Source organism: Chiloscyllium punctatum, chromosome 17, assembly GCF_047496795.1.
Source record: "Chiloscyllium punctatum isolate Juve2018m chromosome 17, sChiPun1.3, whole genome shotgun sequence".
NCBI classification, from domain to species: Eukaryota; Metazoa; Chordata; class Chondrichthyes; order Orectolobiformes; family Hemiscylliidae; genus Chiloscyllium; species Chiloscyllium punctatum.
The window spans coordinates 46,352,268-46,372,017 of NC_092755.1; the positions used below are offsets into that span (position 1 = coordinate 46,352,268).

General features: G+C 50.9%; 1 protein-coding gene across 1 annotated transcript; it reads right to left on the reverse strand.

Moving 5' to 3' along the window:
* Nucleotides 1-787: 787 nt before the first annotated feature.
* On the reverse strand, nucleotides 788-19,128 carry LOC140487679 (uncharacterized). The gene is made up of 9 exons (XM_072586951.1): nucleotides 19,093-19,128; nucleotides 14,713-14,899; nucleotides 14,212-14,314; nucleotides 10,643-10,807; nucleotides 8,383-8,529; nucleotides 7,472-7,542; nucleotides 4,595-5,313; nucleotides 3,428-3,626; nucleotides 788-1,672 (listed from the first exon to the last, which is right to left on the reverse strand). The coding sequence occupies exons 1-9, from the start codon at nucleotides 19,109-19,111 to the stop codon at nucleotides 1,276-1,278; spliced, it is 2,007 nt and encodes a 668-aa protein (XP_072443052.1). The 5' UTR covers nucleotides 19,112-19,128; the 3' UTR covers nucleotides 788-1,275.
* Between the last annotated feature and the right edge of the window lie 622 nt (nucleotides 19,129-19,750).

The following is a 19,750-nucleotide window of genomic DNA, read 5'->3' on the forward strand; positions in this document are numbered from 1 at the left end:
ACACAGACCCCACACATACAGACAGGCACAGACACACACACTGACAGATACAGACATACACACACAGACACCCCATACATACTGACAGACACAGACGCACACTGATAGATACAGATATACACACAGAGACCCACAAATACTGACAGACAGACACACTGACAGATACAGACACACACACACTGACAGACACAGACACACACACTGACAGATACAGATACACACACTGACAGATACAGACATACACACACAGAAACCACACACATACTGACAGGCACAGGCACAGACACACACACTGACAGACACAGACACACACTGCCAGACACAGATATACACTGACAGATACAGACACACACACTGACAGATACAGACACACACACTGACAGACACAGACACATACACTGACAGGCACAGACACAGACACACACACTGACAGACATAGACACACACTGACAGACACAGACACACACACACTGACAGACACAGACACATACTGACAGATACAGACATACACACACTGACAGACACAGACACACACTGACAGACACAGACACACACACTGACAGACACAGACACACATACTGACAGACACAGACACACACACTGACAGATACAGACACACACTGACAGACACAGACACACATACTGACAGACACAGACACACATACTGACAGACACAGACACACACACACTGACAGACACAGACACACACTGACAGACACAGACACACACACTGACAGATACCGAGACCCAGAAGCTATGCAGTGGGAAACGTTTTATTCTGCTGTAAGATCCGTGTCGCCTGTACTCTGTAATGAGCCATAAACAACATCAACTTCCACTGATCATGGAAGCCAAATTAGATAACTCCCTGTATCTGGGTGACAGGTCACATGATACTGATAGCTGTCTCTAACTCCACGTGAAGCTGTGAGAGGGTCTTGCATTGCTACAGGACTGAGAGAACAAATTCCTCACATTCTCTGGCTGAATGAGCATCTGTATTGTACCAGAGTCACCTGGCCGAACACAGGGGAGAGATGGAGTTTGAGGATTCCAGAAAGTTCCATTGACCGCTGCTCACCGTGGTTGTACCCACAGGCCTCCTGAAGGGTTTGGAAGGTTCTACACAGCCCCAGGGATTGGGGAGGGTCTTTACCCCAGGCCCTGCAGTGATCATTAAGTCACCCGTGTAGAGAGATGCCCTCGTTCCCATGAGCCACCAGCGGGTGAGATGATCAGGCCCAGTGCCAGTCCGTTCACAATCTCAACCTTTCATCACCAACAGGGATATGGAAAGACTGGGTACGGGTTCCACTCCATCACCCCACTGGTAGCAGGGTAGCTGGGCACTCTCTGACACCCAAACTCCACGCCAAGGTGGGAGGACTGCCCGTTGGGGTGGAGCTCATTGCGATGCTGTCCAGGGACACCCCATTGGCTAAGAGGTCCCACAGTCTGACCATGGACATGGCTGATGGCCCTGATGGTGCCCCCACTGTTCAATGCCACGTTGAAGGGCCCTGGGTAGTCCTGTGTTTGCTGGGAGCTGAGCACTACATCAGGGGAGAGCTCCATCATTGGCACAGCACTGACATCCAGGTGGGCCCTGTGCCCTTCGGAGGAGGGCCGATTCCTGAACTCCATCCTGGGATGGAGCTGGTGGGCAGAGCTGCTGGATAAAGGTAACAGAACAATATCAGCTCTTCAGGGAAACCAGAGAAACTGCCCACCTACCCTCTCCCAGCTCCTCCCGTACCTTCTCCCAGCTCCTCCCGTACCCTCTCCCTGCTACCCCGAGACCCAATCCCAGCTCCCCCCCAAACCCCATCCCAGCTCACTCCCCTGAACCCTCTCCCAGCTCCTCCCGTACCCTCTCCCTGCTACCCCGAGACCCAATCCCAGCTCCCCCCCAAACCCCATCCCAGCTCACTCCCCTGTACCCTCTCCCTGCTCCCCCCAAACCCTCTCCCAGCTCCTCCTGTACCCTCTCCCTGCTACCCCTGAGACCCAATCCCAGCTCCCCCCCAAACCCCATCCCAGCTCACTCCCCTGTACCCTCTCCCTGCTCCCCCCAAACCCTCTCCCAGCTCCTCCTGTACCCTCTCCCTGCTACCCCTGAGACCCAATCCGAGCTCCCCCCCACAAACCCTCTCCCAGCTCACCCCCCTGTATCCTCTCCCTGCTCCCTCCATACCCAATCCCTGCTCCCTCCATACCCAATCCCTGCTCCCCCCATACCCAATCCCTGCTCCCCCCATACCCAATCCCACCCTCGCCGTACCACACTGGAGTGTTGGTGGCGATTCAGTGCTCAAGTCCCGAGCTCCCAGAACTTTCCAGAAGTCTCCAGGATGGGATCAGGGCCTAGTTAGGGGTAACTCCCTCACCTTGATGCCAGAACTGGTCAGGTGAAGTTGGTTCCCTTGGTGATCGCCCCATTAGCATGGGCACTGTTTATTATTGACCTCATTCACAAAGGGAGGTTGGAGGTTTGGGGGAGGGATTGCAAAGTGAGTCAGTGAGCAGTTGGGACATATTCCTGGGCAGAAGGTGGCCTTTCTGCTTCTGAGAGTAACTGGTGTGACTGTGCCAGTGAATGTTTGACCCGCGAACAAACACTGTACAACAGTTGAGAGATTACCAATGAAACGTATGGACGGAGACTGAATAGAATTACCATTCAGTTCAGATCCTAAGTGTTAACTTCCTTTATTGAGCAAATATATTGGACAAATTGGAACTCAAGTGCTCGTGCATAAAGTATTTTTTTGTTTTTTTTTATGAAATGGGAGATGTTTGGAGAAATGTATTTGTAAGGGAGTTCCGGTCTCCTTCCTATGGGAAAGATGTTGTGAAACTTGAAAGGGTTCAGAAAAGATTTACAAGGATGTTGCCAGGGTTGGAGGGTCTGAGCTATGGGGAGAGGCTGAACAGGCTGGGGCTGTTTTCCCTGGAGCGTCAGAGGCTGAGGGGTGACCTTATAGAGGTTTACAACATTATGAGGGGCTTGGATAGGGTAAATAGACAAGGTCTTTTCTCTGGGGTCAGGGAGTCCAGAACTAGAGGGCATAGGTTTAGGGTGAGAGGGGAAAGATATAAAAGAGACCGAAGGGGCAACCTTTTCACGCAGAGGGTGGTACGTGTATGGAATGAGTTGCCAGAGGAAGTGGTGGAGGTTGGTACAATTGCAACATTTAAGAGACATTTGGATGGGTATATGAATAGGAAGGGTTTGGGGGATACGGGCCGGGTGCTGGCAGGTGGGACTAGATTGGGTTGGGATATCTGGTCGGTATGGACGAGATGAGCTAAAAAATCTGTTTCCCTGCTGTACATCTCCATGACTCTCAAATCCACCGACATATTCATATCAGTACCACACTGGGGAGGCCAACAGGGGGCAATGTTTCCCTAGTCAGTCCCTTACCTGCACAAAGGATATGAGACTGGAGGGGAATGGAGCTGGTCGACTGCACAAGCATCACCCTCTTCTCTGGAACGAGGAGCCATGTTGGGCACTGGGCACCTCTCTTGTCCATACCATCCAGTGTGCTGGTCAAGGAGGATCCTGTCCAGGTCTCTGCTTGTTCCCTTTGACCCTGCTTCCTCAGAGCGTTCTTTGGGATCTAGGTTTGATCAGTACATAATGAAGAGGTGAAATTCCCCGCAATTGTTCCTGGCTATTCACCTAATAGCCAAGCCGGGAATCAGGAAAAGTGGGAATTGGGTGGGCGCTGGGACTCAGGAATCCCCATTCCCCTCCACCCACCCTCAAAGCCTTGTCCAATCCCCACCCAGACGGTATCATTACTCCTGCCACAGCTGATGTCCAAGGTGAGCCGTGTTTGGGCACTGGGCTATGTGCACAACAGCGCAGCCTCCTGGTAAAGTCTAGCAATGCAGGCTGGAGATGAGGGGAGGCAGGAATGACCAACAGCTGGAGAACTGGCCTCACCCTGGGTATGTTCCGGCCTCAGCCTGAAAACAGGATTGACACTGAGGAAGGGGCAGCGTTCCGGCAACATCGAACCAGGGACAGGGGTAAACGTAGGTGCAGCAATGAAGATAAACTAAAGAGTGACAAACCCCCAGGACCAGACCGTTTCCTGGTAATGTTACACAACTTCCCTGGAAGTTAGACAGTCAAGGAATGATTTACTCACCATGTACAATATACTAATGGGAACATCTGGGATAGAGAGAAGTAATTTCTACTGGAGTGAAGATTGAGGCCTTGCAGCCATTTTGGGGGTAAGATGAGGGGACACTGCACAAAGGGTCGTTCTCCATCATAAACAGCAACTAATAAATTGCTCGTTGTAAATCCAATATTTATGTAATTTTCTATTAAGGGACATGGGTCTGTGTTGGGTAGATCACAGATTCACAATGATCCGTGGAATGATGCCAAGGCCAACAGGGGCTCTCTGCTGTGTCTGATTTATTTGATCCAGTTTTCCCCAGTGCAACAATGGGATTATGAACTTCTGCCTGATGGGTAATTGTCCAGGACTTTGGGGTCATAGTACTAGAACTGAAATGCTATCATATCCACATGGATTAATATGATCATCAAGTAGCCTCATTCTCTCACCATTGCTGCCTTGGTTAGGCCTGGCCTCATTCATGTTTCCTCGGTTAGGCCAGGCCTGGTCTGTGTTTTCTTGGTTAGGCCTGACCTGGTCTCTGTTTTCTTGGTTAGGTCTGACCTGGTCTATGTTTCCTCGGTTAGGCCTGACCTGGTCTGTGTTTTCTTGGTTAGGCCAGGCCTGGTCTGTGTTTCCTCGGTTAGGCCTGACCTGGTCTGTGTTTTCTTGGTTAGGCCAGGCCTGGTCTGTGTTTCCTCGGTTAGGCCTGACCTGGTCTGTGTTTTCTTGGTTAGGCCAGGCCTGGTCTGTGTTTTCTTGGTTAGGCCTGACCTGGTCTGTGTTTTCTTGGTTAGGCCTGACCTGGTCTATGTTTCCTCGGTTAGGCCAGGCCTGGTCTGTGTTTTCTTGGTTAGGTCTGACCTGGTCTATGTTTCCTCGGTTAGGCCTGACCTGGTCTGTGTTTTCTTGGTTAGGCCAGGCCTGGTCTGTGTTTTCTTGGTTAGGCCTGACCTGGTCTATGTTTCCTCGGTTAGGCCAGGCCTGGTCTGTGTTTTCTTGGTTAGGCCTGACCTGGTCTATGTTTCCTCGGTTAGGCCAGGCCTGGTCTGTGTTTTCTTGGTTAGGCCTGACCTGGTCTGTGTTTTCTTGGTTAGGCCAGGCCTGGTCTGTCCTTCTCCTCTTGAATATGGAGTTCTGGCAGGATGGAGTTCTTCCTGTCTGCTGCCTGAGAAAATCACACATGCAAAAGAAACATGGTTGATGGGTTTTGCAATTCTCTCCTGGGCTTCCCTCATCCACGCCTTTGCTATCTCTAGTCTCACAATTTTCAGGACAGATTGGTTTCCAGTTTAATAAATAAAAGTCAGCTTGTTCCAAAACTCATTCTGACTCATTCTCACACAATAATTGCCCCATGTTCACAGGACCCTATTTATTTCCTGTCCAAGATAAAATTCCACCCGTTTTTAAGTGCCCCGTTTGCCTCAACCCTCTCCCTCTTTCAATAGCCTCTTTCAGCCTCGTGACTTTCTCTATTCCAACGGCAACAAATTCTCAGTTTCCTGTGTACCCCCATTAGCTGTCTCAGGCCTCAGATCTGGGACTCTTTTGATAAATCTCTGCCCCTCTCTCATCCTGCTTTGGAACCCATCTTTTAAACAAGCAGATGTTACATGTTTAGTAACCAAATCACACACCCACAGTCCAAACAGGTAGAGTTTTATATTGTTAGAATGTAATTGGCCCAGACTAATCGGTATTTACTGCCCTAATTTCCCCTAAGATGATGCTGGTGAGTTTTGTTTTCTTGACCTGCTGCAGTCCACATACTGTGGGTCGACTGACAGTGCCCTTAAAGAGATAGTTCTATGTCAGGGTGGTGAGTGGCCTGGAGGGGAACTTGCAGGAGTTAGTGTTCCCCCTGTGTCTGCTGCCCTTGTCCTTCTCAATGAATGTGGTGGTGGGTTTGGAAGGTGCTGTCTGAGGATCTTTGGTGAATGTCTGAAATGCATCTTGGAGACAGTACACACTGCTGCTACTGAGCATCGGTGGGGGAGGGAGTGGATGCTTGAGGATGTGGTGTCAATCAAGGAGCTGGTTTGTCCTGGATGGTGTGAAATCTCTTGAGTGTTGATGGAGCAGCCCCCAGCTCGGCAAGTGGGGAGTATTGCACCACACTCGTGACTTGTGCCTTGGAGATGGTGGGACCAGGCTTTGAGGAGTCAGGAGGGGAGTTACTCACTGCAGTATTGATCACCTCTGACATGCTCTTGTAGCCACTGTGTGTCTGTGGTGAGTCCAGTGGAGGAATTTCTGATCAATAATAACCCCCAGGACGTTGGTAGTGGGGGATTCAGTGATTGTAATACTGTTTAATGTCAAAGGGCAGCTGTTAGATTGTCTCTTATTGAAGGTTCATAGATTCAAACAATGCAGAAAAGGCCTTTCAGCCCATCGCATCTGTACGAATATAACGACCACTAAAAGCATGCTAATCCCTGCCCTTGCCCACATCCTTGGGTCATTGAAATGGTCATTGTCTGGCATTTGTGTGGCGCAAATGTTACTTGCCACTTGTCAGCCCAAGCCTGGATAGTGTCCAGAACTTGCTGTATTTGAACACAGACTGCATCAGTCTCTGGGGAGTCACAAATGGAGCTGAACATTGTGCAATCATCGGTGACCATCCCCACTTCTGACCTTCTGATGGAGGGAAGGTCACTGATGAAGCAGTTGAAGGTGGTTGGGCCGAGGACACTCCCCTGAGGAACTCCTGCAGAGATGTCCTGGAGCTGAGATGACTGATCTCCAACAACCACAACCATCTTCCAATGTGCCAGGTATGACACCAAGTGGTGGAGGCTTGCCCCCGACACCCAGTTTTGTGAGGGCTCCTTGATGCCACACCCAGTTGAATGCAGCCTTGATGTCAAGGGCCTGTCCCTCTCCCCTCCCCTCCGGAATTCAGCTCTTTTGTCCATGTTTGACCCAAGGCTGTAATGAGGACCCTGGGGGAACCCAAAGTGGGCATCACTGAGCAGGTTATTGCTGAGTAGGTGCTGCGTGATAGCCCTGTTGGTGAGCCCTTCCATCACTTCACTGGTGATGGAGGGTAGACGGGACGGGGCGGTAGTTGGCCGGGTTGGATTTGTCCTGCTTTTGGTGTACAGGACACACCTGGGCAGTTTTCTGTTCAGTGTTTCAGATGTCTGCGCAGTTTTACTGGGATAGCTGAGGTCGGGAACGTGGCTATTTCTGGGACACATGTTTCCCGGACTCCAGACAATGGATTACCTGTGCTGCTGCCTATAACTTTTGATGTATCCAGTCGCTTAACCTTACCCGACACTGTATAACACACATCAACTTAACCAATACGTTACCTTTTGTTCTTCACTCCCATGTCTCTAAACCCTTTCGCAAATGGATTATGATCAATCTTCAGTTTTGTAATCTGCAATAACAGTAAGTGAAAGTCAGGCATCTGTCCACACTGAGAGAAACACAGCAGAGTGGGCCATCGCCACTTTGATCATTCTCTGTAATATACCGGGGTAATTCTCGCTGGTGTACAATCCCGGAGATTAGAATCCTCTGAACAATTCTGAGGTATAAATTTCTCTAATGTCTTTGGGGTATAATACTCCCTGAATGATGCTAGACTCTGGTAAAATACTCAAGTACTGACAATCTTGTGGTATAATGGAATGTCTTTACAAGTATTTGTGTACTGTAGTTATAAAAACTCCGACTTTAAAACATGCCGATTAGCGAAAGGGGCTCTCTAATCCTTCTGCTGTCTTGCCTATAGGTGAATCCAGTCACACCCACTGAAGGGTCACTGAGGAACACCCCTCTGCAATGGGCTCATATACTCCCAGGAGAAAGGGAGGGACTGCAGATGCTGGAGAGTCAAGAGTCGAGAGTGTGGTGCTGGAAAAGCACAGCAGGTCAGGCAGCATCTGAGGGGCAGGGGAGTCGATGTTTCAGGCCTAAACCCTTTATTTGACACATTCCTGATAAAGGGTTTATGCCCAAAATGTCAATTCTCCTGCTCCTCGGCTGTGCTTTTCCAGCACCACACTTTCCAACTCATGTACTCCCAGCTCCATGAGGACGGGTTTCAGTATTACGACCCCCCCCCATTCCCAAATGGAATGAATTTCCCTGCTCCTTGCTGTAGTTGGACCGTCTAATCCAATTCTCCTGTCACTCCACCTCCCGGCCCGATCTCCCTCTGCCTCTCAGGGGGACGTAACTGGCATCTATTTAACTCAGAGGTTTCCAGTCTCACCTTCTCGTTCTGGTAGGCCGTGACTGCCACAAAGACTGTTTCGGGAAAAGTGAAGCTTTGGAACAGGCTCCATCGGAGTCCGAATGGGTTCTCCTCCTGGACAATGTGGAAGCGGGGCTGGTATCGGTGCATCGAGTGTAGAATGATCTGGAACACGAGACAGGATAGTGAGGGGTACCTAGACCAGCTCTCAGCTACAATCCCAGCCCTCACTGAGAAAGAACAACAGCCTCCACCCCCCCTCCCCCCCCCCCCCCCCCCAACAGAGCCCGCCCCCATCCCTGGCAGTGTGGCCTACTCAGAGAAGAACTCCCACCGTCCAATCACACCCAAGGAACTTGGATCCATAACACTGTGGCTGCTGGCCTCAGTCTCTCTAGGACACAGCTGTCCAGCTGTATCTACAGCGTAGAGGGAGCTTTACTCTGTATCTAACCCCATGCTGTCCCTGTTCCGCAGAGTGTGTGATGGGGGACAGTGTAGAGGGAGCTTTACTCTGTATCTAACCCTGTGCTGTTCCTGTCCTGCAGAGTGTGTGATGGGGGACAGTGTAGAGGGAGCTTTACTCTGTATTTTGTCCCGCGCTGTAGCTGTTGGGAATGATTGGATGGAGAAAGGGACTGGGTTGCAGGTGGGAGAGCCTGGTCTGCAGGACAACAACAACTTACATTTGAATAGCACCTTTAGCTGACTGAACCATCCAAGGAGGTTTCATCGGAGCATGGTAGCTGCTCGTGTTTAGGACACAGCAGCGGTGCTTCCGAGATGCTCGGAGCTGGGAGAGCAGCCGGGAGCTCCGCAAGGGGCAAGTGCCAGGGGCAACAGACACTCCAGCAGCTGAGGCAGGGTCACAGTTCCGTGGAGACGGAAATCTTCGGGATGGCAGGAAAGTGATTCCAAGGCTGTGAACCGACTGGCTTGGCCTGGGAGTGTTGTCAGGGACGGGTTTGGAGTCAGGAGCTAGGGCGTGGGTTTGGAGAGCTGATTGGATCCAATTTCCTTTCGGCTTCCCAAGAATTAATCTGAGGGAATGACTGATCAGCTGGTACTGGGCGGTCAGAGAGACACAAAGGTCAAACAGTGACCACCCCCAACAAGAGAGAATCTCCGTTAACATTCTATGGTGCTACCATCACTGAATCCGCCAATATCAACATCCTGGGCGTTACCATTGACCCCCCAACTCAACTGGACTCACCACGTCCACACAGTGACTACAAGATCAGGTCCGAGGTTAGGAGTACAGCAGTGAGTAACTGACCCCCTGACTCTCCAAAGTCTATCCACCATCTACAAGTGCGATGGAATACTCCCCACTTGCCCTGGATGGGGGGGCAGCTCCAACAACACTCAAGAAGCTCGACACCATCCAGGACAAAGCAGTCTGCTTTTTGGGCACCACATCCACTAACATCCACTTCCTCCATCACCAGCAGCAGTGTGTACAAGGTACACTGTACAGACTCAGCCAGGTCCCTCAGTCAGCACCTTCCATACTGAAGGGTTGGGGGAAGGAGTTGAGGGGGCAGAGAGAGGAGAGGAAGCAGAAGGAACCCGTGATGATGGAAGGGACAATCAAGGAATGGTCGAGAGAAAAGTTTGGTTTTTGGAAACAGTGTAAATAGAAATTGAGAGGTTGGCTCATGCCCAGAGCAGCTGATAAAATGCACGTACGTGCGTGGACTCAGGGAAGGTCAAGTTAAATGTGCCTATTTACCCAAACATACAGAGACCAAACACCTGGCAGGAAGTGAGGACCAGGGAATCAATTCGAGATAACAGGAAGGAATCAGTGTTGGGAGGCAGGTCTGAGGTGGGAGGACGAGGGGGGTGGTCAGTGGCTAGACTCAGCTTGAAGCATCAAGGAGCTGCTGTTTGAAGTCAACTGAGGGCAGACAGAGTTTGAGGAGAGGGAGATGGAGGGGGCAGAAAGGGGAACGGGGATGAGGGGGCGGAAGTGGGTTGAAGGAGGGAGAGATTGGGCGAGGGAGGGAGAGACTGGACTGAGATAGGGACTTGACTGAGGGAGGGTTTGGGTTGAGGGAGGTTCAGGTTGAGGGAACAGCAGGGGATGTGAAGCACAGCGGCCTGTGCGATAGAACGGCCTGTGGGACAGAGTGGCCTGTGGGACAGAATGGCCTGTGGGATAGAACGGCCTGTGGGACAGAATGGCCTGTGGGATGTGGCCAGAGAAGCAGGAGGAGAATGAAATAAATCTGCAGGGTCAAGTGTCAGGGGTTGGGGGTCAGGGGTCACCTACATGTCCAGACTGATCCAGCATGTTGTTGGTGAGCTTGAGCTTTCGGAAATGGATGGTCTTCTTCATCCAGTGAGTGCCCAGGGCTGGGGAATCCGGGTGGATGTAGGTCACACATGGCGGCTGTGGTTCTGATTTCCCACACACTCCCCACTGGTCTTTGTACCACTGCAGACAGAAACACAGCAACATTACCCCACTGGGAGGAGAGACCATTCTCCCCCTCTCACCCAGGAGGGACTGGCTTTGAACCAGTCCCTTGGAACAGGAGCAGACCAATCAGCCCCTCGACCCTGCTCCCCCATTCACTAAAATCATGGCTGACCTGTTACCTAACTCCTGCCTTGGGCCCATAGTCCTTGCTTACGAAAAATATGTTGATCTCAGATTAGTATTTAATTACTGAATTAGCATCGATCATCATTTAAGAAAGAGAATTCTAAAGTTCCACTACTCTTTGTGTATAAAAGTGTTCTCTAACATCTCTCCTGAAAGGCCTGGCCCTAACTCTTGGACTATAGCCCCTGGTTCTAGAATCTTCATTCAATGGGAAATTGTTGATCTTTATCTGCCCTGTCTTTCCCTGTCAGTATCCTGAAAACTTTGATTAGATCACACCTTAACCTTGTAAATTTGAGTGAAAGCAGGCCTTATTTGTCTAACTTTCCCTCCTACAGTAGTCCTTTGTAAACCTGCATTGTCTAACTGCAGCATAACATATGTATCTTTATACTCCAGCCCTTTAGGTATGAAGGCCAGCATTTCATCAGCCTTTTTGATTATTTTCTATTTATGGCATTTTAAAGAATTATGCACCTGAACCTCCAAATCTCATGGGACATCCACTGTAATTTAACTAAAAAACACCCCGATCAATCCTTTCTCGGTCCAAATCGGATAACTCACAGTTGCTTCTGTTAAAATCCATCTGCAACAGCTTTGCCCATTCATCGAATCTATCAACATCTTGTTGTAATTTTCGATTATTGTCAACATCACCCAATTTTGTGCTGTCAGCAAAGTTGGATATTTCACTTTTCTTGTCGTTATCTAAGTTGTGAATAATGATATTGTGAATAATGGTGGACCCAACATCCCTGTGGGACACCACTAGTCTTGACCTGATGAAGGGCTTTTGCCCGAAACGTTGATTTTCCTGCTCCTCAGATGCTGCCTGACCTGCTGTGCTTTTCCAGCACCGCTATAATCTCCAGCATCTGCAGTCCTCACTTTTGACTTGTCTTGACTTGTCAATGTGACTACTTACCCACTATACTGGATTAGTGGTGCTGGAAGAGCACAGCAGTTCAGGCAGCATCCAACGAGCAGTGAAATCAACGTTTCGGGCAAAAGCCCTTCATCAGGAATAAAGGCAGTGAGCCTGAAGCATGGAGAGATAAGCTAGAGGAGGGTGGGGGTGGGGAGAGAGTAGCATAGAGTACAATGGGTGAGTGGGGGAGGGGATGAAGGTGATAGGTCAAAGAGAAGAGGGTGGAGTGGATAGGTGGAAAAGAAGATAGGCAGGTAGGACAAGTCATGGGGACAGTAACTGAGCTGGAAGTTTGAAACTAGGATGAGGTGGGGGAAGGGGAAATGAGGAAGCTGTTGAAGTCCACATTGATGCCCTGGGGTTGAAGTGTTCCGAGGCGGAAGATGAGGCGTTCTTCCTCCAGGCGTCTGGTGGTGAGGGAGCGGCGGTGAAGGAGGCCCAGGACCTCCATGTCCTCGGCAGAGTGGGAATGCCAACTCTGTGTTTCTTGTCACTCAACTAATTTGCTATCCACAGAGAAAGTGAGGACTGCAGATGCGGGAGATCAGAGTCGAGAATGTGGTGCTGGAAAAGCACGGCTGGTCAGGCAGCATCCGAGGAGCAGGAGAGTCGACCTTTTGAGCATAAACTCTTCCTCATCGAATTGTTCTAATTTGCTATCCATGTCAGTAATTTTCCCTCAATGTCCACCTTAGCTAATAGTCTATTGTGTGCGGCTTTATCAAAAGTCCATATAAACAACATTTATCAACTTACCTCTGTCACTTCTTCAAAAAGTTTGATGAAGTTTGCCGGGCGTGATCTGCCTTTCACAAATCCATTCTGACTAACTGATTAACTGAAATGTTTTGAGGTGATCCCTCTCCTCGATTATGGGCTCCAACAATTTCCCCACCAGCGATTTTAGGCTAACTGCTCCATAATTACCCCATTTCCCTCTGTCACCCCCTCTTAAAGAGTGGAGTGGTAGGAGCAACTTTCAAATCCCAGAGGGACAACTCCTGAATCCAGGGAACTCAGGAAGATGATTGGTTCGGCAACGTACTCTCCTCCCTCCTTTAAGACCGGTGGGATGGAAACCCTCCCGGTCCTGGGCCAGGTCCAGGAGTTGCTGGAAAAGCTCAGCAGCAACTGTGAAGAGAAATCAAAGTTAATGTTTCGGGTCCGGTGACCCTTCCTCAGAACACTGGGCCCTGAGGAAGGCACACTGGACCCGAAACGTTAACTGATTTCTCTCCACAAACGCTGCCAGACCTGCTGAGCTTTTCCAGCGACTTCTTTTTTCTTTGTTCCGATTCACAGCATGTTCTTTTGGTTTTTAATCAGACCCTGGGGATGTGTCACTCTTCAGATCTCCATTAATTTCCCCAAAACTGGTGGGTGATTACTTCAACTAATTTTATTTCGGTCCTGTCCCTGATCCTCTCGTAGTTTCTTTGGGACTTTTGGCAAGCTGTCCTCTTTCTCTGCTGTGACTGTTGTCGTGGTGTTACCATGGTCTTACCAAGCCATGGCGGCTGCTCTCTCATTACAGAGAGAAGTGACTGGTGCTGAGTTAACCTGAGGCCCACCAGACTTCAGCCAAGGGAAGGGGTGGAGAAGGAGAGTCTTTCAAACCGATGATGGGAATTAAACCCACACTGTTGGCATCACACTGCTCTGTGAACCAACAATCCAGCCAACTGAGCTAACCGATTCCCTCTGCTGTGAATACTGAAGCAAACTAACCATTCAATGTGTTTCCCATGATCCTCAGTCTCAGTCTTCAGTAGACCAATCGTACTCTTCACCTGTGGCTTTCCCTTTATATCACTATAAAATCTCTTCTTATGTTTTTTGCAACTTTCACAGTCTCCAGCTTATGGTTAGACCCAGAGCATCGTCCCACAGGCCACAGGCTCCTCTCTGACCTTGGGTTATTGCAGGGACTGAGTGTTGAGGGACCCTGGGAATCGGAGCTGCCAATATCCCCGGGACCCTTGATCCCCACCCAGCGCTGGAGGAATTCTAGGGCAACGTCAAGGTCAGCAAAAAGTGTCATATAAATGCAGAGTGGACCTGGACCAGAGTGAACACCGATTGGGTGGTAGAGGGGGGAGGGAGCACTTCACTTGGGTTTGAGGCCTAGTTGTCCCTTTCACCCTGGATCCCATGAAACCCGAGGTGAAAGGCAGAGTGATGATCTGAAGTGCTGTGACAACTCTTGGCAGCACCCTTAGACTCTGCCCCCCACCCAACCCCCCCCCCCCCGCCCCACCACCCCAACATACCCCCCCATCCCCTCCCCGCGTGTGGTGCTCACCTTGTACCGCATTCCGTCAGCTGGCACCAGGTCAACCATGACGGTGTAACGGGAGAAAGGCATTAACCCCGACACATTGATGTTACACTGAGGGAACATCCTCCTGAAAAAGACAACGATCAAAGCCACCTTGGCTCTCTCTGATCAGAAGCAGTCCCTTCCTCCCCCTACCCACTCCCAACTCCCTCCTCACTCCCTCCCCGCCGTCCCCAACCCACCAAGGCCCCCAACCCTGGCTGGGGGTCAGTGTGGCTCAACCAGCAGAGGTGACCAGGAACCTCGGAGGGATGGCATTGAGGTACCAACCCTGCGGTTCCTGGGGAAGTGCCGTTGGGGGCAACTCACTCCAACGAGCTCGGGGAATCCTAACTCCCTACAAACCCTCACAGGGCCTCCACTCCCTGAGGCTGGCATCTCGGTGGGCATGAGATCTGTGCCACCCTGTTACCCGTTCCCCACACCCACCCCCTTCTCTCGCTGCCTCCCCAGAGCGGACCTCACCTCCCCGATTTGTTGATGATCATCTCGGTGCCAACCGCGTGGAACGTCTGCCACAGAGCCTGGTCCTGCAGGGTTACCCGGACACTGCTCCAGGGGTCAGCCTGACCGGCTGTGCCTCTCACACACCGGGGCGGCTCGAGTTTCAGCACTGGGCAAACAGGAAAGGGTTCGGTAATCCCGGGCCGGTCTGTGGGAACACAAACAGGAAAGGGTTCGGTGATCCCGGGCTGGTCTGCGGGAACACAAACAGGAAAGGGTTCGGTGATCCCGGGCCGCTCTGCGGGAACACAAACAGGAAAGGGTTCGGTGATCCCGGGCCGGTCTGCGGGAACACAAACAGGAAAGGGTTCGGTGATCCCGGGCCGGTCTGCGGGAACACAAACAGGAAAGGGTTCGGTGATCCCGGGCCGGTCTGCGGGAACACAAACAGGAAAGGGTTCGGTGATCCCGGGCTGATCTGTGGGAACACAAACAGGAAAGGTTTGGTGATCCCGGCCGATCTATGGGAACACAAACAGGAAAGGGTTCGGTGATCCCGGGCCGGTCTGCGGGAACACAAACAGGAAAGGGTTCGGTGATCCCGGGCCGGTCTGCGGGAACACAAACAGGAAAGGGTTCGGTGATCCCGGGCTGATCTGTGGGAACACAAACAGGAAAGGTTTGGTGATCCCGGCCGATCTGCGGGAACACAAACAGGAAAGGGTTCGGTGATCCCGGCCAATCTATGGGAACACAAACAGGAAAGGGTTCGGTGATCCCGGGCCGGTCTGCGGGAACACAAACAGGAAAGGGTTCGGTGATCCCGGGCTGATCTGTGGGAACACAAACAGGAAAGGGTTCGGTGATCCCGGGCCGGTCTATGGGAACACAAACAGGAAAGGGTTCGGTAATCCCGGGCCGGTCTGCGGGAACACAAACAGGAAAGGGTTCGGTGATCCCGGGCCGGTCTGCGGGAACACAAACAGGAAAGGGTTCGGTGATCCCGGGCTGATCTGTGGGAACACAAACAGGAAAGGTTTGGTGATCCCGGCCGATCTGCGGGAACACAAACAGGAAAGGTTTGGTGATCCCGGCCAATCTATGGGAACACAAACAGGAAAGGGTTCGGTGATCCCGGGCCGATCTGTGGGAACACAAACAGGAAAGGTTTGGTGATCCCGGGCTGATCTGTGGGAACACAAACAGGAAAGGGTTCGGTGATCCCGGGCCGGTCTGCGGGAACACAAACAGGAAAGGTTTGGTGATCCCGGGCTGATCTGTGGGAACACAAACAGGAAAGGGTTCGGTGATCCCGGGCCGGTCTATGGGAACACAAACAGGAAAGGGTTCGGTGATCCCGGGCCGGTCTATGGGAACACAAACAGGAAAGGGTTCGGTGATCCCGGGCCAGTCTGTGGGAACACAAACAGGAAAGGGTTCGGTGATCCCGGGCCGGTCTGCGGGAACACAAACAGGAAAGGGTTTGGTGATCCTGGGTGCACTTTGTGGGAGAGGGATGGTCAGGAGCAGCAGCACTGGATCAATCCCAACTGCAGAGACTAACATTGGTATAGCGCCCCTCACACAATGAAGCAGCCAGGCTCCCTCTCGGCAGGGGGGTGGGTTGGGGGGTTAGGCAAAACACAGAGCCCCCCCCCCCCCGGGCCCAGAAAGTCAGGTGGCTGTGAGCCCAGTGTCACTGCAGAGATGCAGGGAGAAGAATCCCATCAGTGAAGGCCAGTGAAGGTGGAGAATTGAGGATGCTCACGTGGCTGGGGTGAAGAGAACAGGGTCTCCTGGTCATTCACCGCCACGGCTGATAATCCTTTCAAATCTTGTTGCGATCGAAAGTATCCAAACGGGTCTGCTGTCAGTCCATCTGCTAGGTCGTGTGGTGAAGCAAGGTACACAGCCCATGCCATCAGACTAGCCACCCTCCCATCCATGGACACCACCTCGACCTCTCATTGCTGTGTAAAGGCAGCTGACATCATCACCGAGCCCTCCCACTGCTCTCTTCCCACCCCTTCCATCAGACAGAAGATATGGAAGCTTAAATCGGTGCATGCCAGGGACAGTCCTCCCCCTACTCTCTCATTTCAAACCTGATGTTGTGGTTACCCTGTGCAGTCCTTGTTGGTGCTCTACCCTCACTCTGTCCAGGACCCTGTAACCTGCATCTCCTTGGTCACTGTGATCCGCCTGTCCTGCTCACAAAACATAAACTTGCTTCACTGTACTTCGGTACATGTGACTGCAATAAATCCAAACCAAAGATTGTAGCTGGGCACATCAGGTGCAGCCATTCAATGTGGCTCTTTCCCACTGCCCTGTAAGACAGCTTTTGGAATACATTCAGCATGTGCTCCCACTGCCCTTTCAGACTGGACGTTACAGAGCCCAATAACTCACTCACCCTTATACCTTGTCAATGACTTCAATTGTGTTGCTGGGATTCTCAAATCCCCTGCCCCGGGACACACTTTGCTCTGTACTTATTCTCCCAAAGTGTGACAGTTTTATAAACCCCCTGATCAAGTGTTAGCTCTGGGGGGATCCATCTCTGTTTCCCCTGTGTATAACCTCTCCTTTACCACTCCAGGAACCCCTTTATCGACATAACATTGCTGTGAAAGTCCTCTGGACACAAGTCTCTCACTGAAGTTTGAATGTTGAATGTAACATTTTGATTAAATTCTTTATTCGATAGGGAACTAAGGATTCGATCTGATTGTGATCCTGTTACTGTCCTCCCTCCCAGTGTGTCCTGTTCCTGGGTCTATGTGAGCTCTCTCTGTCCCTGCACTGAATTTGCCAACGCTACCCTTTAGTCTATACAACCTCACCTCATTCACAGACTCAGAGTGACTCCAACCATTCAGTCCACACTGTTCTCTGTGACCCTGCACATTTATTCTCTTCAGATAAACATAGCCTGCCTCCCCAGTGATAACCACTCACGGTAGGACTCGGTGTGACTTCACCTTGCTCTACAACTCATTCTCCACCCCCTCAGTGCCCGGTCTTCCTACAAACATCCCACTGCTCCTGTTGTGTTACACACTCACCGAGACACACAGACATACACACTCACACAGATACACATTCTCAGAGACACACACTCTCATGTAGACACACGCTCACAGAGACACACAGACACACACACTCACACAGACACACACACACAGAGACACAGACACACGCTCACAGAGACAAGCTCACACACTCACAGAGACACACAAACAGAGACACACACACACAGACACAAACACACAGACACACACACACATACATACTCACAGAGCTACACACTCACACAGAGACACACACATTCTCAGAGACACACACTCTCATGTAGACACACGCTCACAGAGACACACAGACACACACACTCACACAGACACACACACACAGAGACACAGACACACGCTCACAGAGACAAGCTCACACACTCACAGAGACACACACACACAGACACACACACACAGACACAAACACACAGACACACACACACATACATACTCACAGAGCTACACACTCACACAGAGACACACACATTCTCAGAGACACACACTCTCATGTAGACACACGCTCACAGAGACACACAGACATACACACTCACACAGACATACACACTCACACAGACACACACACTCACACAGACACACACACAGAAACACAGAGACAAGCTCACACACTCACAGAGACACACACACACAGACACAAACACACAGACACACACACACATACATACTCACAGAGCTACACACTCACACAGAGACACACACACACTCACAGACACACTCACACAGAGACACTCACAGAGACACACAGACAGACACACATACTCAGAGGAACACACACACTCACACACAGACACACACAGACACACACTTACAGAGACACACACACATACAGACATACACACTCACACACACACACTCACAGAGACACACACTCATACACTCATGTACACACTCACTGAGATACACACATACACACCCACAGAGATATGCGCGTACACACACCCTCTCTTCCTCTCTCTTACACACACAACACAAACTCTCTCCCCAACACACACTCACGCATGCACACACAGTCTCTGTCATGTTCTCTGTCTCTAATACTCTCTGTCTCTCACACAATCACACTCTCTTTTACACACTTTTTGTCTCAGACACACTCTCGCACACACAGTCTGCCTCTCACAGATTCTTTCACTCCTCTCTGTTACACACTCTGTGTCTGACACACACACATTCTCTGTCTCACACACACTCTCTCTCAGACTCCACACATTTTCTGTCTCTCACACATACACTTTCATGCGTACACTGTCTGTCTCTCAGACGCGGACACACACACACACACCATGTATCACTTGCCAAGGTGTGAACTCACCCAAGGATGTCTGCTCCATCCTGTCCAGCACAGAGTCCTGCTCGCTGTTTGGGTTAGAGACAGGCATAGTACTGACTGCAAGACAGTCCCACACAAAGTGAGCTCCAGTCTTGGAGAGGGTAAGGACTGCAGTTCCTTTATTGACAGGATCCTGGGGAAAAGGGCGGGGGAGGGTGGGACTTTGAGGTGTCTTCATTTCCCTTTGATGTGCTGCTGTGAGACATTCCCCACAGTGCTCCGTGATATGAAAAGGTAATTAGCATGACCAAGGCAGCAGGTCGCACAGGAAATGGGAGAGCAGAAGACCCACATTCACATAAAGAAGAGGCAAGCTCCATCTCATCAGCATTGATGTGTATTGGGGAGAACACTGCAATTTGCCGACTGACCCAATGCCAGATCGACAGCACAGTGCCCACACAGTATCACCCTACAGCACAGTGCCAACACTGTACCACACTACAGCACAGTGCCCACACAGTATCACCCTACAGCACAGTGCCAACACTGTACCACACTACAGCACAGTGCCAACACAATACCAAAATACAGCACAGTGCCAACACTGTACCACACTATAGCACAATACCAACACAGTACCACACTACAGCACATTGCCAACACAGTACCACACTACAGCACAATGCCAATAATGTAC

Excerpts from the sequence above, each read along its gene's own strand:
- LOC140487679 (XM_072586951.1), bottom strand. Across the intron at positions 8,530-10,642 it reads TGCTGGATCAGTCTGGACAT|ATCATTCTACACTCGATGCA; the intron begins GTAGGTGACCCC and ends CTCGTGTTCCAG. Across the intron at positions 7,543-8,382 it reads CGGCCTACCAGAACGAGAAG|ATTACAAAACTGAAGATTGA; the intron begins GTGAGACTGGAA and ends CTGTTATTGCAG.